The 24,935-nt window shown below is 46.5% G+C and overlaps 1 protein-coding gene across 1 annotated transcript; it reads right to left on the bottom strand.

The window, feature by feature from the left end:
• Positions 1 to 870: 870 nt before the first annotated feature.
• Positions 871 to 23,586, bottom strand: LOC310755100 (maestro heat-like repeat family member 5). The gene is made up of 19 exons (XM_083631785.1): positions 23,495 to 23,586; positions 10,547 to 10,614; positions 10,232 to 10,400; positions 9,411 to 9,552; positions 9,214 to 9,332; positions 8,962 to 9,111; positions 8,406 to 8,548; positions 8,138 to 8,252; positions 7,890 to 8,026; positions 7,584 to 7,703; positions 7,336 to 7,450; positions 6,934 to 7,068; positions 6,625 to 6,789; positions 6,167 to 6,331; positions 5,954 to 6,058; positions 5,731 to 5,836; positions 5,423 to 5,485; positions 4,467 to 4,907; positions 871 to 1,825 (listed from the first exon to the last, which is right to left on the bottom strand). Exons 1-18 carry the CDS (start codon positions 23,516 to 23,518, stop codon positions 4,717 to 4,719), a joined length of 2,232 nt encoding a protein of 743 aa, XP_083487911.1. The 5' UTR covers positions 23,519 to 23,586; the 3' UTR covers positions 871 to 1,825; positions 4,467 to 4,716.
• Positions 23,587 to 24,935: the final 1,349 nt, after the last annotated feature.

Raw genomic sequence — 24,935 nt, 5'->3', positions numbered from 1 at the left:
CGTTGGGAGAAGGCCTAGGCAGGCAATTCTATATCGCCAGGCTATCTCAGCTGGCTGAGGCCGTGTCAAGAACGTGTCTCCTATGTGCCAAAAACAACCCCAAGCAGGGCCCAGTACTTCCTCCAGGAGTACAGCAGACAGGCTTAATGCCAATGGAGAACATGATTGTGGAATTCACGGAAATGCCTGGGGCAAGAGGCTATCATTATCTGCTCGTCTTTGTAGATACTCCAATGGGGTGGGTTGAGGCCTATCTCACAAGGACTGAGAAAGCTCGGGAAGTTGTTAAGCACCTCTTAAGCGAGATCATCCTGAGATTTGGGCTACCAAGCAGTATAGGCAGTGATAATGGACCAGCCATTATCACTTTGTTAGTGGCAGGTGTATGCAAAGCCCTGCAGATACAATGGAAACTGCATGCTGCCTACCGACCACAGAGTTCCGGCAAGACAGAAAGAATGAACTGGACTCTTAAATCACAGCTGGCCAAATTGTGCCAGGAAACTCATGGCAATTGGGTGGACTTTCTACCCGTAGCCTTGCTCAGGATCAGATGTGCACCCACCAAGAGGCTAAAGCTCTCTCCCTTTGAGCTTTTGTATGGAAGACTTCCTCCACTTACCACAGAAATAAGAGCAGACTTGGTGCAAACGGGAGGACAGATTACATCAGAACAAATCGAGTCTCTCTCTCGTGTTTTGATTTCTCTCAACAGGTGGCCCCTTGAACGTATGCCAATCAGCCTGGCTGAACCCATACAGCCCTTACAGTCTGGAGATGACGTGTGGGTGAAGGAGTAGAAGAACAACCCATTGGCTCCTAAGTGGCATGGTCTTGCTTGCAACGCCATCTTGCTTGCAACGCCTACCACGGTGAAAGTGGCCGAGGTGACCCCCTGGATTGATCGCTCTTGTCTGAAGTGGTCTGAGGATCATTGGAACTGTGAGCAGAATCCTTCGGACCCCCTGAAGTTGAAGATCACCAGGAACCCCTGCCCCTAGCCCCACCGGGAGTGGGTTAGGGCACGAGCCCCAGACACCCGGTCTGTTCTCACTGCACCGGAAGCCAGTGAGTCTACGCACACCTGAAGATTGAGGAACTGCACCAGCAGATGGGAGGATCTTTACCAGTTGAATTATCAGCCAGTCCTCAATTTGTGCCAGATTTAAATACAGACCAGCTGTACAGATAGTAGTAAGGAATGTGGATGGGCTAGGGAACATAATTGATAAGTGGGTAGAGTTGTTGGAGGATTACGGATGTCATATCCCCTTGTATTTTCATGATTGGTACATACCCGTTTGGGTACAAGCATTACCAAGGCAGCTGTGCCATATACCCATATACCCTTAGAAGGGTTTTGGCCGAGACCAACCTATCATAGGAGGTAAATGCCCGGAGAACCTAAAAGAACTGTTGTCGGGTTCTCTCACCCACCACCCCAAGGTGTACTTCCTCCCACCATACTGGTCACAGTAGCCTTCTTTCCTCCCCCCACCCAAACCCTTTTTGAGTAGCAATAGGAGAGTGTATACAGTGTGAATTGACCACTCCAGTTCAACCAGAACCCGGGAACCACTAAGAGGCTCTACTGGGTGCAGCTGAACGGAGGGTTGGCTCACTCTCCAGGTATGCTCTGGTCTTGGTTACCTCCAGTTCTTCTTACAGTAATAATAACTGTTCTCCTTATCTTCTTTTACGTATACAGGAAGTATTTCTTCGGAAAGACTACCCACGAGGAATTGTTGATATCCTTGGGCTCCTTGAACCCATGGAGTTCCTTGATCATGATGAAGTTGATGTTAACCCTGATGTGCATCTTGACCTTGAGGGGACCAATGACAAAATAAAATGTTTTTGTAAAGCATGCTAAGCAGATGTTTAAATATATGGCGAAAATGTCACCCTTTATTATGAACACCCTAGAAAGGTAGCTGACATATCCCAGGACTAATCAGGGACCTTGACATTGTCTTGGCAGGCCTACTGTATAATCATAGTGGCCTTTTCGCGACACCTCCTTCTGAAATGAATGATACCTCCTACCGATATTTCCAGTTCTCCAGAACCACCCAGGGCTTGTGCTTTTGTTGTTATGCCTCTGGATCATGGAACACCAAATGGAAAGATTGGCCGAATGTCCAGCACCACCAACATAAAGGTTGGCTGGGAAATTACACACAGTGCACTGCTAAGTTTTGGTTGTGGGGTTCCTTCAACGCCTCTTACCAAAGCAACACCACCTCCTCAGATCTGTACCCATACTTTCCCAGTCAACTTCACTGGACAGGGATCCATCTGCTCTGGCTGGCTGATCAAGGACCCCAATCTTTGGTTCTTGTATAATGGACTAGCCACTAATTACCACCCTGGTGATTATCAGTGTGTGGGAATAGGTGCCTTTACTTTCCCTGTGACTGTGGAGGCTTTTCCTCCTCTACCCTCTCTTAGAAACAGAAAGAGGAGAGAAGTCCAAGGGGAACAGTGCAGGGATGAGATTTTCCCGGCCCGCTCTGTGGGTGCTGTTGGTGGAGGCTTCGTGAGCATCCTCACCATCGGCATACATCCGGGAGTTGTGGCTGAACAAAACCGTGAAGCACTATTTGCCCTAACATGCAGGTTGGAGAAAACCATCAATGCCGCTACACATATCCTCTGACAGTTGCAGTCTGAGATTGAGGATTTGAACCAGATAGCAGCAGCTAATAGACTTGTTCTTGACTATCTTCTCGCCAAATCAGGAGGTTTTTGTAAAATAGTGCCGGAAGGCAAATGCAGAGTGAAGTTTCATGACTTCAACAACACTATTGAGGACGAGTTGCCAAAATTACAGGCCCTTATAAATGATAACCAACCCAGTCAGAATCCTTGGGAATGGATGTGGTCTTGGGTCCCAGGAGTAGGATGGTTACATAGCCTTTTGGCCGCCATTGCAGTAGGAGGATTCGTCTTCCTAATACTTCTTTGCATCACCCCTTGCTGCATATCTCTAGTCAGAGGAATGGTGGCCCGAAGCATTAAGAATCTCACTGAAACCCACATCATGGCCATATACCGAGCCCCGCCCCCTCTGCCAGAAGAAGAGCATGAGTACGCTCAACTAATTCGTGAAATACCCCCTGAAGAGATCCCCTTGAGAGACACAGTTGTTCAACATGAGAGTCAAGCTGGAGAAACAACTGTGTCTTGTTTCTAAGCTTGAAAGAGGGGAATGTGGCAAGGCCACCTGGAAGAGTTTTATGTATAACCATGTATCCTAATAATGCTTAAATTGTTAAGGCTAGAAGTGCCTAAAAATCTTAAGAATCAAGATTATATGCTTGCATCTTGTTGAATGATTTTTTAAAAATCTTAATGATTTCTTCATGAACTTGTTCCAAAAGCTTTTTATCTCCTTACACCCCACCATATATGGTACATTGTTCCTATCTCGGTGTTACATCTCCAGCACACATTGTTTTTTTGCTTATAGATTTTTGCCGATTCCTCGGGGCAGGGGTTAGGTACCATCGGTAGATCATTTTCATTAGATTCTCCCTTATTGTATAACATGCTGTGAACTTGATGTCAAATTTCCACAGCTAACATTATGTTGTGGCCAAAATCCTGCGCCCACTTTATCATAACGTCCTTTAGCATCTCATCCTTGAGTTCCCATTCCAAGAGTAGATCATACATCCTAGATAGGGTCTTTTTATTAATTTGTACTAATTCCTTTTGTAAGAATGACTTCTTTTCTCCAAAACCAATCTTCTTTTCTCCAAAAGCAGTTTTCTTATCCTGATTAAATATATGCACTATTAGGTGATAGTGAATCCAGCCGTTACAATACTGTTTAATTTCTTCATACAATTTGATTTTTAATTGGCCCTGTTCTACCTTTATTAATTGTTGCTAAATTGCCCAATTTGTGTCCATGTTTGTCTTTTTTACCGTTATCATCTCCACTGGGGATACCCACCAGGGTATTTTGGGCTCTAATTGTCTGTAGTACTTATCCCAGACCTTGTATAATGAAATTCTGACTATATGATTTAAAAAGTCCTTATGCACTGCCACTTTGTTGTATGTTAGGTAGGCGTGCCATCCAAACCTCGTATTCCAACCTTCTAAATCTAATATATCAGCTTTCTTCAAGAAGGTGGGGTTGTTTAAAATGATTGTTAAATGTGTTGTGCTGATTTAGATTTTGTATTTGTGGGCTGGAGTGCTGTTTCAGGGCTCTTGTATTGTTTATTAGTGTGCAAACATTAGTCTTGTGGCTATTTTTAGTATGTTTTTATTATTTTAATTTATATTATGTTCTGATATTTTTATTATGAATTTTGTGCAGTGATTATTCTTATTATGTATTTTGTGCTTCGTATACTTGGTGTTGTGAACCACCCTGAGATTCAAAATCAATAAAATCAACAATCAAAAACAGCATCAACAAGGAACACAACAACAACAAAAAGGTTTCCTACCGCTGTGTACGGAGGGTCGTGAGGCCAGCACCACTCCTCTTGGTCCATCCTGATGGCGTTGATGTTCCTGGCGCTGGTCCAGACTGGATCCCGCGGAGAGCAGAAGATGGTATCTCTGCAGCACAACTCTGATGTTATGTTGCCTTGGCCTGCCGCTGCTGCGGATGTTCTGTCAGGAGGAGAAAGGGGCTCCTTGAGAAACGTCACCTCCAAACAGCCCACCAGATGTCCCAATAGCCCACCAGATGCCTCACTCACCTGGCATGCAGCTCAGGAAGTCCTGCGGGTAAGGTTCCCTGTGAATGCAGTGGAGCAGCCTCCTCAAAAAGCGCTGGACCCTGCCTTTCTTCTGATGTTTATAGGCCCGCTGCATGATGTTCAGGCAGCTCCTCCCTGTCTGCCTGAGCCCTTCTTCCTCGTGCTGCTGCATCTCTTCCAGCCCTGAGTGGCAAGGGAGAAAGGTTGAGCAAGGCGGAGATACACAGGAAAAGAGCCATCCATCAACAATATGAAAACAGCCATCAGGTGTGTTTGTGTGTGAGAGAAGAAGAAGAAGAAGAAGAAGAAGAAGAGTTTGGATTTGATATCCCGCCTTTCACTCCCCTTCAGGAGTCTCAAAGCGGCTAACAATCTCCTTTCCCTTCCTCCCCCACAACAAACACTCTGTGAGGTGAGTGGGGCTGAGAGACTTCAAAGAAGTGTGACTGGCCCAAGGTCACCCAGCAGCTGCAGGTGGAGGAGCAGAGACGCGAACCCGGTTCCCCAGATTACATGACTACCGCTCTTAACCACTACACCACACTGGCTCTCAAGAGAGCAGTGAAGTCACATTCCAATTCTCTTTGCATGTTCATCTTGTGGCACCTCTGTCTGAACATACATCTGGGAATTTGCCTTCCCCTGAAGACCTTTCTCAGCAGAAGCATCCCTCCCTGCCCTCCGTACGTCTCACTCACATGTTCCGTAGGATGCCATGTCTTGATCGTGGATGAAACTGGCATCCCGGAAAGCCAGATGACCTAGAGAGAGAGAGAGGGCAAGAAAAGGGACGTCATCTCAGTGCAAAGCAAGCGGAGACAGAAGCAGCTCGGCAGGAGGACAGGTATGCTCCGAGGCCTCCACCCTCACGGAGCACTCAGAGCAAGATCTGGGCGCAGATGGAGGCCTACCTAGCAGGTGGCCTGGGGACATGCCCATCCTCCCTGCCATCGTTACCAAGACGTTTCTGTCCATCCCTACCAGGGAAGAACGTTGCTTGACTTACCCAGAAACAGAGCTGCCACCCTGGAGACTGATGGCAGCCTGTTGGCGGATGGCTTCGTACATGTTAAGGCAGCACTCCGAAGGGTGTCCTTGCTGAAGGTCTTGCTCTGTGGGCAAAGACAAAGGAGAAGTGGCATCAGAGAGGCTTGAGAGCACGGCAGAAGAGCCTTGCACTGCCAAAGACATGCCTGGGCAAAGGTGCCAACGAAGCAGAGGGACCTTACCAGATGCTTGGCAGCCTGGTGGAGAGCAAAGTGGAGGCTAAATTTGTTGGGATGAGCCCACCACTTCACTTGTGGGGCTAGATGGGAAAGAGCCCTCCTTGCAGCCTGCAACACAAGAAGAGAAGAGGGTTACAAATTGCGGCACATAGTCTCGGAAGCTCCTGAGAACAATCCCTCCCTCCTACTGTGTAAGTCCACCTCTTTGGCCCTCACCTTGGCCACCTCGTCCTCGTCTTCGAGGTGGATGAGGACCACAACCAGTTCGTGAATGGCTTCTTCTTCTGTTGTTGTTGTTATTATGGGAAGCCTTTGGTCTCTCACCCAGCCCCGAAGCAGCCCCAGATGTTGGATGGCTGATGTCCGGACGGAGGCTTCCTCCTGTAGGCAGAAAATATCAGAGGTTGTATTTCTCATCAGCTCACTTTCCTTTCTCCTGCCCACTGGGGTGTTTTGAGGCTGCTCAGCCCCCTATCCTCCTCCTGGGGGAGACTGGGGGCAGGGGTGACTCTCTCCCTGCGTTTTCCAGGCAGGCTTCCAAGAGAAGGTGTTCCAGAGGAACACCCTCCTGAAGCCAGAACATCTCCGCTGCATGCCAGTCTAAACCCCACCCTTCCTCTTCCAAAGCATTCCTCCTCCACCGGGTGGGGTGTCATGTTTCCCCTCATACTCACATGGGCAGCCAGACCGCAGTAGGTTGCCGCCAGCATCTTCAGGTCTTCCTCTCCCAGCTCCCTGGAATGGTAGGCTTGGTCTACTAGCTCTATCAACTCTGGGAGGACATCAGCTTCTGCAGAAGGGAGGGAATCCAGCAGCAACAGCCGCAGAAGCGAAGGGTCCTACACAAAAGAGACAATCTTTTCAAAGGTCTGAAAGGCCTTTTAGCACAGGCCTTTCAGTATTGTGCCAGCAAAAGAGTGCTGGACCATGATTAGAATCAAGATCTGTACCCCCCTCCCTCCCTCCCTCTGAGCATCACTTGCCATGTCAGAGTCCAGAAGCAGGGATATTCCTCTGATGCTGAGCTTCCGGACTTGCAGGTGGTCGTGTGCCAGCCAGTTGAGGAGCTGCTCCAGTGTATCTTCACAGGGATAGACCTCCAGACGGCAGCTGAGCAGCTAAAGAGGCCCAAAGAGAAAGAAACTCTTCAGGGATGAGCGGCTGAGGCAGGTTCTCCTTTTACCCACCATTTGCAATTCTGCACAGAGCAAACCCACTGAAGTGGATGGACCAAAGTTTGTCATGTACATCAAATCCAGTGGGTCTGCTCTGAGGAGCACTAAAACAGGCAACAGTCCGTAGGCTCAAAGCAGCCCAACACTCGGCAGAAACCAAGCCAGGGCCTCCTTGCTGCACCCATTTCCTCCCGCGTCAGTCCCCCTCACCTCGATGTAGATAGCTGCCGCGACTTGTGGCATTCCGGCAAAATCCTGGTCCTTGAGAGCAGCGATGATGCTTTCCACCATGGGAGGGATCCACCAGTGTCGCTTTCCGACAGCTCTGAAATGGAGAAGGAGATCTCAGTAAGGAAGGGAAAGACACCGCAGGAAGCAAACAGGGGCACAGTCCGATCCCGTGCCTTCAGCTCCATTTGCCAGACCACTGGGGAAGGTCACCGCGTTCTTCCTCTTACCTCACCATGGCAGACAACCCCTGGCTGAAAGTCTCCCGGCAGAAAAGTTGGTCAACGATGGCCGCCTCCACTTGCTCTCCAGTGGTGCCAAGAAGGAGGTGCAGAACTTCCTTAGCCCCTCTGCAACAAAAACAAGGCCAGTTTTACCAGAAGGGTCATTGCCACACACTCAAATTCCTTCCCCATCTTTCCCTCCCTAGCAGCCGCCTGAAGGAGAGCCTCCCTTGCAAAACCAAGCTGGACTGGAAACCCCCCAAGGCTGAAGGGGAAAAGACTCCATTGGTCCCTTTGCAACACACTACTCACCCGAGGAATTCCTGGTCGTAGTGGAAGTTCATAACCATCCCCAGGAGAGCGATGAGCAGCTGTGGGAAGTTCTGGCGCACAGCTGCCTTGTAGTCCTCCATCCTGAGGATGGCGTGCAACAGGCTGGTGAGATGTTGCTGGAAGAGAGAGAGGTGCAAGTCACTTTCCCTGCTTTTCTGCAGAATACAGGAATCCCTAGATATTACCCTGGGAAGAAGGAAGCCAGAAAGCAGGTGGTAGGTCCTTACCACTTCGGTGGCAGATTCTGCCAAGGGGCTTTCGTAAAGCTGCTCGGCCGTGAGATGGATCAGTTGTTCTGGGTCGGCCGATGCTAAAACCTCCTTCCACACTCTCTCGCAGTCTCTGTGAATGCAAAAACAAGAGCAATGGTCAGATTCAAGTCTTCTGCTTGCTGCCATGCTCCAGAGAGAGGAAATGGCAGCAAGGGCTTTCTGAGCAAGCCCTGCAGCTTGCCAACCTCCCCCTTAGCCCAGTAGAACCTGGAGGGCTCCATACCTGAAAGGAAACTGGAGGAGATATTCAACCACTGTCGCCAGGTGGTGGTGCGACAAGATGGACAAAGCGAAGACGGCCATGCTTCTGCCTTGCACTGCAGGCCCCTGGCTGATCTTATAGAAGCCCTCCAGCAGCACCTTCACCTGTCAGAGAAAAGGAGAGTGTTGCTTGGAGAGTACAAGGAAGCGGGGCTGTCTGCAGGCGGATCCCTCCATCCCTCATTGAAAGAGGAACTTTTGACCTGTGCCACCACAGCCATCTTCCTTCCAAGGTACCACTCATGGTCCTTGGAAGTACTGAACCCAGGCAGCTCCAGGGCGCCAGTTCCCCTATCCATTGTGGACCAAGAGAAGAAGCAACCCAGTCTGCTCCCAGAAGGAGGAGGATTCCCCATCCCTGAACCCATGTTTCTCAGGTCCCTTGGCTGAGGTTCTTCTCCTGACATTGCCAGACCCCTCTCAACTAACATGTGTCCTGGCCACCCAATGGCATGAGGTGGCCTCCCCTACACCAAAGCAGAGAATCTTCTTCTCTCCTACCTTTGCAGATGCCTTACCTTCACTTTTGTGCCGCCAAACTGCTTGAGGAATTCTTGCAGTAAGTGGGAGATATCCAGTGGGTTGAAGCTGCTCTCGACAACCAGGTCTCTGGCCAGGAAGCACATGGCCTCCAAGAGCTGCTCCGCAGGGAGAAAGGCACCAAAGACCTGAAGCAAGAGAGGAAGGTCAGAGATGCCCGCAGGGCAGGGCTGGGGAGCAGAAAGCCTCTGCGGAACCCAGAACATGTGGCTTGAGAGACAGCGACTTACCCTGGCAAGATGGTAACAATTATTCACGAACAATTCAGGAACCGGTCCTCCGGTGGATTTGAGGACCTTCTCAGCTCTGGTGATAAGTGTTTGGTTCCATGACGTTCGTGCCAGCATCTCTGCAAAGGAAAGCCAAAGGGTTAGTTTGGGTCTTGCTCACCCCCACCCCATGCTGGGATGCATTCTTCCAGTCTTACCTTCGTTGCGCCGCAGGATGGGCAGAAGATGGCAGAGAGCCTCTGCTGCCCGCTGCCTGCTCTCCGGGTCCGGATCCAATGCACAAAGGCAGGAAATCGCCACCAGTTGGCCAAAGGAGCATGCAGGAACCGCTACCGATGGCTGAGAAGAAACCCAGAGAAGGGACTGATAAGAGAAACAACCCATCACCAGCGCTATTTAGGGCCGGCGCGCCTGAGGAATTCCCTTTTTCTCCCAGCGCCCCAGCAGCTCCGGTTTTCCCACCCTCCCACCCTTTAGGTTTGGCTCTTTGACATTGATATGGACTTCGGTTCGTCGCCGTCAAGGGGCCTGGTAGGAATTTTTCCCACTTGGCAAATTGGCACCAGCCATTTGGTTTTTTGCCTACCTCGTAGCAAATCATCACAACTTCCTCGGCATTGGCGGTTAGGCATTGGTATTGTTCTGCCGTTGGAAGAGGGGAGGAAGTGCCATCGCCTGCCCCACATATTGAAGGGTAGTCCGGTAAATGATTCCGGGGGGCGTGGCCCCATCCGAAGCCTATGGAGGCCAGGGCCCAAGGCACGCCCCCGAGTGGTGACCCCGGGGGAGCTCCTAGTTGATGTACATCAGCAAGACTCCCCCTACTGGTGGTTAATCCTTGCCGGTCTTCTAGCAATCAGGCTGAAGCCGGTTAGTCGATAGGACCAATGCCTAAGCCAATACCGCTCAATTCCTGTAATCAATAAAGTTGTGGCCTAATTTTGCCCATTAACCTAAAATACTGGTGTCCTGTGTCTTTATTTCCGTGGGGGAGGCGGGAACTCGCCACGCAACTCACAGATTCCTGGATCTTCTGCAGGAGGGCGGAAAGATCTCGGAGCGCCTTCCTTCGGATCTTCCCACTCTTCATCGTTGCGACGACTTCCGTAAGTCTGTTCTTCAGCTGGTCCCTGCTGTCGCTTTCAGGAAGAAGATCAGCCGCATCCAGAGAAGCTGTGGTTCGGATGCTGAGGGGAGAGAGGAGTAGCACTTTTGTCAAAAGGGTTTATTGCCTCCCATCCTTCACAGACCCCAAGCGCCACCACCATTGAAATGGACCGGGTTGTTTTTTAAAAGCAGTTGATTATGGGGGAGGGGATTAGCACAGGATTACCTTGGAGAAAGATCCTCCCCATCTTCCAGGCTGATTTCTGGTATTTGATCTTCATCAAAATCAATTCCCTGTCCACAAGAAAAGAGAAAAGAGAAACAGGAACGTCAGAATGTGAAGAATGGATCAGACCCATTCATGTTTTTGTGTTGATCAGGAAAGCACAGACGAGGTAGGTTGGGAAACAAACTGAAAATCTCTGGCCTCCATTTCCTTAGAGACCTTATTCATCCTTCTATTCTTTTAAGCCTTCCGTTAAGAGTTTGGGTGTAATCCTTGACACCTCCCTTTCCATGGAGGCGCAGGTTACAACAGCCAAGGCGACATTTTTCCACCTTCGCCTCATCAAGCAGTTGGTCCCTTACCTTTCCCGCCCCAACCTGGCCACAGTGATCCATGCGATGGTCATCTCCAGGCTTGACTACTGTAATTTGCTCTACGTGGGGCTGCCCTTGAAGCTGTCCCAGAAACTCCAGCGGGTGCAGAATGCTGCAGCGAGGCTCCTCACGGGGTCTCTGCCATGGGAGCATATTCACCCAGTGCTTTTCCAGTGGCACTGGCTCCCAGTGGAGTACAGGGTCAGACTGAAGGTGCTGGTTTTGACCTTTAAAGCCCTTCACAGCCTCATACCCTCGTACCTACGGGACCGCCTCTCCCGGTATGCCCCACGGAGGACCTTAAGGTCCATATATAGCAACACCCTAGAGGTCCCGGGCCCTAAGGAAGTTAGATTAGCCTCAACCAGAGCCAGGGCCTTCTCAACACTGGCTCCGGCCTGGTGGAACGCTCTGTGTCATGAGACCAGGGCCCTGCAGGATCTGATCTCTTTCCGCAGGGCCTGTAAGACAGAGTTGTTCCACCTGACCTTTGGCTTAGAATCAGTTTGATTCCCTCCCCCTCTTTCTTTTTCCTTTCTCCTCCTGTGAAGAGGCTGCATCCTAATGTTTTAATGTTGTATCTTAATCTTTTAAATTGTATTTTAATCAACTTTTTTATTATTGGTTGTTAGCCACCCTGAGCCCGGTCTTGGCTGGGGAGGGCGGGGTATAAATCTATTATTATTATTATTATTATTATTATTATTATTATTATTATTATTATTATTTTGAGCATTTGTACCCCTCTCTTAAGCCAAAAAGGCTCCAAGAGAGCCTTCCATGAAATCAAATGCAAGAAACTCCCTAATGGCAGACTTCTATTGTAAGAAACAATCCGACCAACAGAACACACAAGGAAAGGGGGCAAGGAGGGCAGAGGAAAAGACAACTCACAAGCTCAGGCCCCAGTGTCTAGAATGCTGTTGTCATCTCTCCCACTGAGGCAGCCTGCTGAAATGGCTGCCGCCAGATGACAGTTGGGGGAGAGGAGACCTGAGGGAGATGGCCTGTCTCAGCAGAGCCCATGGCGTTGTTTCTCATCCGTCCTTCCTCCAGGAGCAGAGCTCCGCCAGGGCCCCTGTCTCTCCCTCGCCTGCACCTGGGAGCAGCCCTTTCCTGTGATGGACTCTGTGGACAGGTGGGCAGCAGGGCTCCCTGCCTCAGCTCTGCAGAAAAACCAGCTCCACCCAGTACCCCCTTCCCCTGAACTGGGCCAGCCACTCACACTTTCTTTTCTTCTTCTGTTTTTCCCTTCCAAACTATAGTACAAAGATAACATCCAGCATGTATAAATAGAAATGAAGTCTCTTCCAGATTCACATGTACATAAATCAGAAGGAATCCTCTGTTCAAAATAATATTCAACCGACTTCACTATAGGACACTGAATTTCCCTTTTTGGCATTCCTTCTCCCCTTCCAAAAACTTGGGCAAAGCTCAACCCTTTCTTTGACTTTGGATAGCTCTTTGCCTAACTTGGTGATACCATTAATCTAGGTTCCAGATGCCGATGATGCGGTAATTCTATCTAGAACCCCCATTAGACTCAAAAGAGCACTAAGAAAGCTCGCAGCATACTGTGAATCTGAATGTCTCAAAATCAACTATCAAAAGACCAAGATACTCGCTTTTGGGGGAAAACCAAAGCTTAGAAGCTGGGAACTCCAAGGCCATAAATTAGAACAAGTCACAAACTACAAGTATCTAAGAATGGTGGTACAGGCCTCAGGAACCAACAAACTACACATAAACTCCATCGGGAGTTCAGCGGGGGAAACTGCAAATTGTATCCTTAAATTCTTCAGAGCACAAGGGGGCTTCTTCGTCCCCGCAGCTCTAAAATGATACAAGGCCAAAACTTTGGCGCAACTCCTGCATGGTTCCTTTTTGGGTCCGCCTTCCTCTGCTTTCTCCCCCCTTGAGAGAGTTCGATCTAGACTTCTTAGAGCTCTCCTCCAAGTCCCCAGATGCATGGATTAGATTGGAAACAGGGATGATGAGAGTGGAGGCTAGCATCTGCCTAACATCAATCTACAAATGGCTGACATTGAATCTGCTCCCCCGAGGGATAGCCCCTTTGATCCTCTGTGACCAATTCCAGTCGGGCTGGCAGACTGCAGTCCTGAACACCCTCCGGAAACTGGATTTTACCCCTCAAGCCCTTCTAAGTCTGGGCTTGGGCCAGGCAAAAGCTATGGTCAGGCAAAGTATATTAGACACCAAGAGACAGCAGGACTGTGCAAGGTGCCCCGACTATAGAATTGGAGAAATCGAGAAATATATAGCCGCACCGGCAGCATATCTCTCCTTTCTTGTATCTAGGGATGCAAGAAGGGCCTTTACACTCGCCAGAAGCACGGCTTTTCCCTCGCCGGTCCTGGATGGAGCCTTTAGAAGGGTATGCTCAGAGACTTTGCACCTGTCCATTGGGAGAGATAGGAAGCCCAGAACACTAGTTCTTTGTTGTTGTTGTTTAGTTGTTTAGTCGTGTCCGACTCTTCGTGGCCCCATGGACCAGAGCACGCCAGGCACTCCTATCTTCCACTGCCTCCCGCAGTTTGGTCAGACTCATGTTTGTAGCTTCAAGAACACTGTCCAGCCATTTCGTCCTCTGTCATCCCCTTCGCCTTGTGCCCTCCATCTTTCCCATCATCAGGGTCTTTTCCAGGGAGTCTTCTCTTCTCATGAGGTGGCCAAAGTATTGGAGGCTCAGCTTCACGATCTGTCCTTCCAATGAGCACTCAGGGCTGATTTCCTTAAGAATGGATGCATTTGATCTTCTTGCAGTCCATGGGACTCTCAAGAGTCTCCTCCAGCACCATAATTCAAAAGCATCAATTCTTCGGCGATCAGCCTTCTTTATGGTCCAGCTCTCACTTCCATACATCACTACTGGGAAAACCATGGCTTTAACTATACGGACCTTTGTTGGCAAGGTGATGTCTCTGCTTTTTAAGATGCTGTCTAGGTTTACCATCGCCTTTCTCCCAAGGAGCAGACGTCTTTTAATTTCGTGACTGCTGTGACCATCTGCAGTGATCATGGAGCCCAAGAAAGTAAAATCTCTCACTGCCTCCATTTCTTCCCCTTCTATTTGCCAGGAGGTGATGGGCCCAGTGGCCATGATCTTCGTTTTTTTTGATGTTGAGCTTCAGACCATATTTTGCGCTCTCCTCTTTCACCCTCATTAAAAGGTTCTTTAATTCCTCTTCACTTTCTGCCATCAAGGTTGTGTCATCTGCATATCTGAGGTTGTTTATATTTCTTCCGGCGATCTTAATTCTGGCTTGGGATTCATCCAGCCCAGCCTTTCGCATGATGCATTCTGCATATAAGTTAAATAAGCAGGGAGACAATATACAGCCTTGCCGTACTCCTTTCCCAATTTTGAACCAATCAGTTGTTCCATATCCAGTTCTAACTGTAGCTTCTTGTCCCACATAGAGATTTCTCAGGAGACAGATGAGGTTGATCAGGCACTCCCATTTCTTTAAGAACTTGCCATAGTTTGCTGTGATCGACACAGTCAAAGGCTTTGCAATATATAGGTGCAATATATTCTGAACAAAAGGCTAAATTAATTGTAAATAATGTGGTGACGGAAGAATTTAAGATAGAAAAAGGGACACGACAGGGGTGCCCAATCTCCCCACTGCTTTTTATATCGGTCCTGGAGGTTCTGCTGAATATGATTAGAAGGGACCGGTTGGTTAAAGGTATACAGGTCGGAGCCAAACAGTACAAATTGAGAGCATTTGCAGATGATTTAGTACTGACGTTACAGGAGCCAGAATCTGGTACTAAAAGGGTTTTAGAACTAATTCAAGAATTTGGTCAAGTGGCAGGATTTAAACTGAACAAGTCAAAAACTAAGGTTTTAGAGAAAAAAAATTTTTTTTTTTTAATAATTTTTATTAACTGGCCAATCACATCAAATTAAATCACATCACATAAATTCCAAATTACAAAGCCAAATTTTTAAATTTTGTTGGGGGAACCCATACTGCAAGATCCAAAGGGGGATTCAAATCATCTTCTTATTACTGCGTTAGTGTCCAAATCAGTCCCAATCAGTCCAGACAAAGCTCATAATTCTATCCAGTCTTATCTTGGTGTTTCCACATCATATCTTGTTCATATAATTTCTCTTTTTCTTTTACGATCTCTTCTGTTAGTCTCCTTAAGCCGATAAGCAAATATAAATCCTGTGTGAATTTCCCGTTCTTCCAATCTAAGTCCAGATGGTTTCCATATATCTCCTTCGTAGATAACATCACTCTTTCCATCATAAATCAGGCATTTTTCGCTCTTAAGTCCCACAGAGAAGTTAATCCACGATATGTAAACAGCTCTATTTCTCTCTTTCTCCTCCCAGACCCAAGAGCTCCAACAATGCCTCCCAAGATGGCGACGGCATTTTTAACTGCGTCATTCCAAAACTCTTAACTTTCCAGCTTCGTCTTGAAACATTGCTTTGGTTCGAAAGTTTATCTCCACACAGCCTTAAATCACAGCTTAAGTCCTTAAAGTTCTAACTCATTAGGGGAGGGGATTCTTGTTAATCACATGAAGAGGAAAGAAAAGTTTTTTTTCCCCTCCCCCCTCAGTCATTTGCAATACCGTATCTTGACGTATCTTCTCATATTTTGTTCTTGCCTTGTTATCAGAGATCTCTTCTGTCAGCAGTCTTTAATCCCCCTTTTTCCTTGAAGTATGTGCAATTTATCTCGTCCAAATTGTTTCTTTTGAAGATTCTTGCAAACTAGAGGCGCGGATCAGGGACGGCGTCCAGGAGTGCCGGAGTCCCACAGGAGGGCTTTGTGCCTAGTGCCCCCACCCCCACAAATTCGGGGGTGGTATAGGGCACAGCAGGCAAGGGCCGTCCCCCCCATAATCCTGGGGGGGTTAAGGAGGCTAATTACCCCCATCATAGCCTCCAAATTACCTCGTGTGGGTCGGAGAGATGTTATTGTCAGCCATCTTCCGATGCGCCACCTAGTGGCCCCCCGGTTTTAGAGAAAAATTTACCGTATTTTTCGCTCTATAACACGCTCCCAACCATAACACGCACATAGTTTTTAGAGGAGGAAAACAAGAAAAAAAATATTCTAAACGAAACAGTGGATGTATGATTTTTGTGGTTCATGCTGTGGCCACAGACATGTGATCTGATGGTGAGTTTGGGGTAGCCCAATGCAAAAATCCTGAGGATCCACGTGGATCCGTACTTTGTAACCACGTTTTTGCACCACTGCGGCCCCAGGCAACAGTGGGTCCGTGATTTTTTTGGTGCATGCTGTAGCCATGGACATACTATGTGATCTGATGGTGAATTTGGGGTGACCCAGTGCAAAAATCCTGAGGATCCATGTGGATCCGTGTTTTGTAACCACGTGAATGAAGGAACTGTCAGTAATGTATGATATCTCCAATACAGTGATGAAGGAAGAGGGGGGGGGGGAGCTCACACTTGTCCTAGGCAAAGCAGCCGACTCCTATAGGCCTAGGTGCCTTCACCCCCCCCATTAAATATTTGAGGGAGTCATCCCCCATCCCCCATTGTGGTATGTGAGTGGGGCTTACCTGGCTGTCCCCCCAATATTTTTTGAAGTTGGAAGAGGGAGGGAGGGAGGGAAGGAAGAGAGAGGGGGAACTCACATTTGTGGAGCTGCCTTGCCTCGAACCGGAGCAAAAAGAGGAGGAGGAGACTCAGGGACACGAGCCTTGTAAGCCGCTTTGTTTGAATTTACCGGTGAGGTGCTGGGGGAGGGACGGAAGGGGATGCCCTCTTTGTCCCTCCTTCTGGCTCATTGTAAAGAAAGCAGAGTAAGAGCCGCTTACATTTGTGTAAGGGAGAGCCATAGAGCAGGCAGACAGGAGGAAGAGAGGCTGTCTCCCTTTCCCTACCTTGGCTTTTACACACTGCATGCAGCTCTTGCTGGCTTCCCAGCTGCCTCCCTTCTCCCACCTCGCCAAAAAACCATAGAGGAGGCACACAGGAGAAAGAGAGGCTGTCTCCCGACACTCAGCTGTTGCTCAGCTGTTGCCGGCTTCTCAGCCAGCCAAGCGGAGGAAGACAGGCTGCCGAACAGCCAGCAAGAGCGGTTCCTCCTGCCTGCATTCGCTCCATAACACGCACACACATTTCCCTTTACCTTTTAGGTGAAAAAAACTGAGTGTAATGGTGCGAAAAGTACGGTAACACCGATTGAAAGAGAGAGGTTTCAGAATGAGACAGGTCTGAATGTGGTCAAGAAAGTGAAATACTTGGGGATTAACATGACAGCAAAAAATGGGAACTTATTTAAAGATAATTATGAAAAATGTTGGACGGAAGTGAAAAAAGACTTAGAAATTTGGTCAAATTTGAAGCTTTCCTTGTTGGGTCGAATTGCAGCTATAAAAATGAATGTATTGCCTAGAATGCTGTTTTTGTTTCAAACACTGCAAATTGTGGACAAGATGGATTGTTTCAAGAAGTGGCAGAAAGATATATCTAGATTTGTCTGGCAGGGCAAGAAGCCCAGAATAAAATTCAAGATATTAACTGATGCAAAGGAAAGGGGTGGATTTGCCCTGCCAGACTTTAAACTTTACTATGAATCAGCAGCATTCTGCTGGTTGAAAGACTGGCTGCTTCTTGAGAACACAGACATTTTGGATTTAGAAGGTTTTAACAATGTCTTCGGGTGGCATGCATATTTGTGGTACGACAAGGTTAAAGCACATAAAGCATTTAAGAACCATATTGTCAGGAAAGCTTTGTTCAATGTTTGGATAAGATATAAGGATTTATTGGAAAATAAAACCCCAAGGTGGCTGTCACCATTGGAAGCAAAAGCCCAGAAAAAGCTCAATATGGAGGCCAAATGGCCGAAATATTGGGAAATTTTGGAACAAGAGGGAGATAGACTAAAACTGCAGAGTTTTGAGAAACTAAAAAACAAAGTGCGAGATTGGCTTCATTATTATCAGATAATGGAGGCATATAATTTGGACAAGAAAATTGGCTTCCAGGTGGAAAATTAAAATTAGAAACAGAACTGTTAGAACCCAAAACTAAGATTTTGTCAAGGATGTATAACTTGCTGTTGAAATGGAATACACAAGATGAAACGGTGAAATCTGCTATGATTAAATGGACACAAGATGTTGGACATAACATTATGTTTGCTGACTGGGAACATTTGTGGACCACAGGTATGAAATTTACGGCATGTAATGCCTTAAGAGAGAATATTATGAAAATGATATACAGGTGGTACATGACCCCAGTCAAGCTTGCAAAAATATATCATTTGCCCGATAATAAATGTTGGAAATGTAAAGAGACTGAAGGTACATTCTTTCACCTTTGGTGGACGTGCCCAACAATCAAGGCTTTCTGGGAGATGATATATAATGAAATGAAAAAGGTATTTAAATATACCTTCCTGAAGAAACCAGAGGCCTTCCTTCTGGGCATTGTCGGCCAATTGGTGCCAAAGAAGGACAGAACTTTTTTTATGTACGCTACAACAGCAGCAAGAATACTTATTGCAAAGTATTGGAAGACACAAGATTTACCCACTTTGGAAGAATGGCAGATGAAGGTGATGGACTATATGGGATTGGCAGAAATGACTGGCAGAATCTGAGACCAGGGAGAAGAGTCGGTGGAAGAAGATTGGAAGAAATTTAAAGACTATCTACAGAAATATTGTAAAATTAATGAATGTTAGAATGATGTTGGATAGAAATTAAGTGGTTTCCAGCTGTAATGCTTTAAGAGAATATGAAAAAAAGGGTTATAAATAGGTAAAAACATAATGGTAAGGATTTGCTGAACCAACAATTTGAGGTGGAATACAAAAAAGGGAGGCATGAGGAGGTCTGGGAAACAAGCTAAAGGAAAATAAGCAATGGAAAATTTGTGTGTTTTTAATTATTTTTATTTTGTATTTTTGCTATTTTTTTATTTTATTGTAATACTTTAAAAAATCTCAATAAATATCTTATAAAAAAATAGAATTTTAGCATAACCTTGCTAGCGTGTGAAATGAGTGCAGTTGTGCGGTAGTTGGAGCATTCTTTGGCATTGCCCTTCTTTGGGATTGGGATGTAGACTGATCTCCAATCTTCTGGCCACTGCTGAGTTTTCCAAATTTGCTGGCATATTCAGTGTAGCACCTTAACAGCATCATCTTTTAAAATTTTAAATAGTTCAGCTGGAATATCATCACTTCCACTGGCCTTGTTATTAGCAGTGCTTTCTAAGACCCATTTGACTTCACTCTCCAGGATATCTGGCTCAAGGTCAGCAACCACACTACCTGGGGTATACGAGACATCCATTTCTTTCTGGTATAGTTCCTCTGTGTATTCTTGCAACCTCTTCTTGATGTCTTCTGCTTCTGTTAGGTCCTTTCCACTTTTGTCTTTTATTATGGTAATCTTTGTACAAAATGTTCCTTTCATATCTCCAATTTTCTTGAACAGATCTCTGGTTTTTCCCATTCTATTGTTTTCCTCTATTTCTTTACATGGCTCGTTTAAGAAGGCCTTCTTGTCTCTCCTTGCTATTTTTTGGAAATCTGCATTCAATTTCCTGTATCTTTCACTATCTCCCTCGCATTTTGCTTGCCTTCTCTCCCCCGCTATTTGTAAGGCCTCGTTGGGCAGCCATTTTGCTTTCTTGCATTTCCTTTTCATTGGGATGGTTTTAGTTGCTGCCTCCTGTATAATGTTACGAGCCTCCATCCATAGTTCTTCAGGCACTCTGTCCAGCAAATCTAAATCCTTAAACCTGTTCCTCACTTCCACTGTGTATTCATATGGGATTTGACTTAGATTGTATCTTACCGGCCCAGTGGTTTTTCCTACTTTCTTCAGTTTAAGCTTGAATTTTGCTACAAGAAGCTAATGATCTGAGCCACAGTCAGCTCCAGGTCTTGTTTTTGCTGACTGTATAGAGCTTCTCCATCTTTGGCTGCAGAGAATATAATCAATCTGATTTTGATGCTGCCCATCTGGTGATGCCCATGTGTAGAGTCGTCTCTTGTGTTGTTGGAAAAGAGTGTTTGTGATGACCAGCTTGTTCTCTTGACAGAACTCTATTAGCCTTTGCCCTGCTTCGTTTTGAACTCCAAGGCCAAACTTGCCAGTTGTTCCTTTTATCTCTTGACTCCCTACTTTAGCATTCCAATCCCCTATAATGAGAAGAACATCCTTCTTTGGTGTCATTTCTATAAGGTGTTGTAAGTCTTCATAGAACTGGTCAATTTCAGTTTCTTCAGCACCAGTGGTTGGTGCATAAACTTGGATTACTGTGATGTTAAAAGGTCTGCCTTGGATTCGTATCGAGATCATTCTATCATTTTTGAGATTGCATCCCAGTACAGCTTTTGCCACTCTTTTGTTGACTATGAGGGCCACTCCATTTCTTTTATGGGATTCTTGCCCACAGTAGTAGATATGATGGTCATCCGAACTGAATTCGCCCATTCCTGTCCATTTTAGTTCACTGATGCCCAGGATGTCAATATTTATTCTTGCCATCTCATTTTTGACCACATCCAACTTACCAAGGTTCATATCCGCAACTGAGCGTCCTTTCGGCTTTGGCCCAGCCGCTTCATCAGCTCTGAATCTCCTTGTACTTGTCCTCCGCTCTTCCTCAGTAGCATGTTGGACGCCTTCCGACATGAGGGGCTCATCTTCCAGCGTCATAACTTTTATATGCCTGTTGTCTTTGTCCATGGAGTTTTCTTGGCAGGAATACTGGAGTGGCTTGCCGGTTCCTGCTCCAGGTGGATCACGTTTGGTCAAAGCTCTCCACTATGACCTGTCCATCTTGGGTGGCCCTGCACGGCATAGCTCATAGCTTCTCTGAGTTATTCAAGCCCCTTCGCCGCAGCAAGGCAGTGATCCATGAAGGGGACTTGTTCGTTAGATGTCCCTTTTATGAAGAGGCACGTAGTAAGATCATGGATCCCCTACTGGTGAGGTTCACCGACCTCCCGCAAAAGCAAAAATTTGAAATTTGCTGTTAGGCAAAGAGCAGAAGATGACCTGGATGGTCGCCAGATTCTGTGTACAGATCTGTAGGCGCAGACCATCGCCCAACTCAAAATAGTCTGGCATGAAAAGTCCTGACTCTGAGTCAACTCGCTGAGATAGTTTATTGTTGTACATTTGTAGTGAAGTTAAGGATTTAAAACTTTGGTCAAGAAAGGAGCAGAGTATGGTGGGTAATCAAAAAGCCGCAAGAGTTATGGGAAAGAGGTCTGTTGCTTTAACCCTGCAGACCGACAGTCTCCAAATGTGTAAATTGTTATCTTAGGAAGGAAGTTCTCTATTTTGATTTGGGGGCTTGACACCTGGGGCTCCAGCTACTCACACCCACCTAGTGTTGTTTTCAGTCTTTTAATTACCTGGGAATGTGCATCTGTGAAACATCCGAGGAAAGGGGTGAGCCCTTTGATCCAGGTTCTGGGAACTTAATGAGCTCAGCTGTCACAAGTTAAAATTATTAGCCCATAAGCTGGTCATTGGTGAATTTGAATGTAATCAAGAATTGTGATTGGGTCTGGGTTCTGGTTCCACGTGAGATTTGTGAATAAAGATCCTAAGAATGGCTGAGAAAGCACGCTCTGCAACCTGCGATTCACGATTCACTGTTAGCGTACCACCTTGCTGGCAGCAGTCCTGTGTCTCTTTGTAATGGAGATTCCTGCTGACTTTGTAATGTGGATCTACTGAAGGACTTTGAAACTATCCTATCTCTGCCTTTGTTCTTAGAAGTGAGTATCTTAATTAGCTATACTAAACAATGTCTTTATTTTATCTGCCTGCAAGATACAAAAGATGTGCCTGCTTTTAAGCATGTTAACTTTGTGGGGTTTTTTTAATAAATTAAAAAAAAGAAACTTTCTTTTGTCTTATGTGCCAATCTGAGGGAAGATCTAAGTCCAACGCCAACTACCGTATTTTTCGCACCATAGGGCGCACCGGACCATAGGGCGCACCTAGTTTTGGGAGGCGGAAAACAAGAAAAATTTATTCTGAACCCCAGAAGCCAGAACAGCAAGAGGGATCTGGCTTCTGGGATACCGTGCGGCTGTTCTGGCTTCTGGGATAACCGCGCCAAGCCTCTTCAGGGCAGCGGGATGAAGGCTCCCCCTGCCCGAAGAGGCTGCGCAGGGCTAAGGCAGAAGCCAGGACAGGCGCGTCGCTGAAGGGGTGCTGCGCCTTCTCCCTCTCTGCGCAACGCCTCTCACAGGAGAGGCATTGCACAGAGGGAGAAGGCGCAGCGCCCTTCAGCGAAGCTGGAGAAAGAATAGAAGGAGACCCTTCTGTTCCTCCTTGGGCTTCGCTGGACAGGCGCGTCGCTGCGAAGCGGGAGGAGGAACAGAAGGAGTCCCTTCTGTTCCTCCTCCGGCTTCCAGGACAGGCGCGTCGCTCAAGGGGTGCTGCGCCTTCTCTCTCTCTGCGCAGTGCCTTTCCTTCACAGGAGAGGCGCTGCGCAGAGGGAGAAGGCACAGCGCCCCTTTAGCAAAGCTGGAGGCCTCCGGCTTCCAGGTCAGGCACGCCGCCACGAAGCCAAGGAGCCTACATTCGCTCCATAGGACGCACACACATTTCCCCTTCATTTTTGGAGGGGGAAAAGTGCTTCCTATAGAGCGAAAAATACGGTACTTGGTTACGCTATACCTGATGAATTTCTGCCTGCAAGTTTGTGGAAGCAGCTTGCAGAGTGGGGCAACCGGTAACAAAGGAGCATAGTCTTCTCCCTTGGACTGTGCCTCCCAGTGCCCTGAGATGGAGTGGTGGCTGCATTACCATTTCTGTTGCGTTTTGTTTTGTCAAAAAGTAAATGGCTGCCGGCCTCCGTTCCAGAAACCTGACCCAGCTGGAGGGTAAGGGCAGGTGAGGGAGGGGCGAGTGGCCGGAGCCCCTTTACTACAACAAATTATTTCTAAATTTATTGTTGTACATTGTTTCAATTGTCTGTTTTAACCATATTTGCGCAGCAGTTTCTAATGTTGTGAGTGTCCTCTATTTCAGAGGCTTCTACTCTGCAGCCTCTTACAGTTGTTTTAACTGCGTGTCTTTATTTTTTAGTTCTTATCTGTTTTAATTATCAGTATTTATCCATCCATTATCCGTGTTTAATCTTGTATTTTATTCAGATGTTTTATCCTATGCCTGTTTATTTGTCCTCATTTTCTCTAACAATTATCGGTTAAAAAAAAAAATCCTAACTGCTACTTTATTTATATGCTCTTTCTTTTTTTTATCCTGGTCTGTGACAATAATAATAATAATAATAATAATAATAATAATAATAATAATAATTAATAATAATAAATTTCATTTATATCCCGCCCTCCCCAGCCGAAGCCGGGCTCAGGGCGGCTAACAACAATAAAACAGTACAACAGTACAACACAACACAACACTCTAAAATCATTCATTATGAAATTAATTCGAATCAAACCACTGGCAACCATTGGGCCAGAGCTCATAGAGCTCATAAAGTTCATACAAGTAGGTTCCAGAGTTAAGTCCTCTGGCCATGGCAACCTACACTTACCTCCAGGAGTCTTCGGGATGCCATCCTCTCCTGTAGTGACAGAGCGAAGGTCACTACAGGCGACCTCTGCCAATGCCAACCTCGGGATGCTGAGGAACTTCAAACGGTCACAAGCTCCGTTGCTAGGCAACGGCAGTTGAGAACATGGAATTCCCGGCCTCAGTGCCAAGGCTCTAGGAGAGTCCATGTGGCCTAGTGGTTAGAACTATGTTAATGCCATGCAACGCTAGGGTGATATATATATATATATATATATATATATATATATTCTTTGAAAAGTACAGTTTAATACTTTTTCTATTATTTGTATCCTGCTTTGCAGGCTCTTGTTGTCTCCTAAAGAAGCTGACAGGATTGCTCCCCTGTACTTATGTCTTTGCCGTGTACATTTATGAACGTTTATTTTATATTTGGGGCCTTTGTTGTTTTTTTTAATAAATATTTATTAGAGTTTTCAATTTTATACAAACAAAAAAGAAAAAGAAGGAAAAAAATATTAAAAACAAATCAATTTCAATATCAATTTTCAATAACATATTTCCTTGACTTCCTCATACCTCCCCTTCTTGTTTTCTAGTTCAAATTGTTTATCCAGCAAATCCTAATCTCTTAACATTCCATTTAACTAACACCTTATTTTCCAATCAACTTCTTAAATTTTGTAACTTAAACAATATTTATACCAATTCTTTTTGCCATAACAGCTAGAGACCACATAAATTCAATCCAGCATCTTTCAAAGTTCATTAATTTTTATATTTGGGGCCTTTGAATTCTTAACTCTAAACTCTGGATTAATAACATTTTAGGAATCTTCCAGAACGGCTAATTCTATTGCTGGGAAGGACTCAGTGACCCCGGTCTATTTTTGGAGAGAGGGTGGTATGGGGTTGGGGGCACTGGCAGTGGGTGTGTTGTATGCAGAAAGCATACGCTTCAATTCCCGTGACCCACCTCCTTTCAGTTACTAGTTTCTTGGGGTTGGGGCTAAATCCATGATGGGTCAGAGAAAAATGAGCGGTGGCAGGAACCAGTCAAAGCAAGGCAGATCTTAATTTTACTGTTGTGACAGAGTTTCTCACCTTACATGTTGCATGGAGGTGAGGAGCCAAGACAAGTGTGTGTAACAACTTTTAAAGACTTGATAATAATAATAATTTATTTTTATACCCCCCCCCTTCAATCTGGCTGGGTTTCCCTTAGCCCAGAGGTTTTGGACTTTTTTGAGTCCATGGCTCCCTTGACCAACTACATTCTTTCTGTGAGGCTCAGGAGCCCAGCTATGTCACCCCTTACCAGCAGAGCTGGCAGCCTCTCGTCCTTTTTCTGACTCCTTCCTTTGTGGAGTGTTCCTTCTTCTCCTCTCCCCTCTCCTTAGGAGTCCTCTGGACAGCCACAGCTGCCGCCCCTTCCCTAAAGAGAGGTGCCTCCTCACGCTGCC

Source organism: Podarcis filfolensis (assembly GCF_964270895.1).
Source record: "Podarcis filfolensis genome assembly, contig: HAP1_SCAFFOLD_180, whole genome shotgun sequence".
Taxonomy (NCBI): domain Eukaryota; kingdom Metazoa; phylum Chordata; class Lepidosauria; order Squamata; family Lacertidae; genus Podarcis; species Podarcis filfolensis.
Note: the sequence above shows the minus strand (reverse complement) of the source record. Positions and strands in the feature narration are given on the sequence as shown.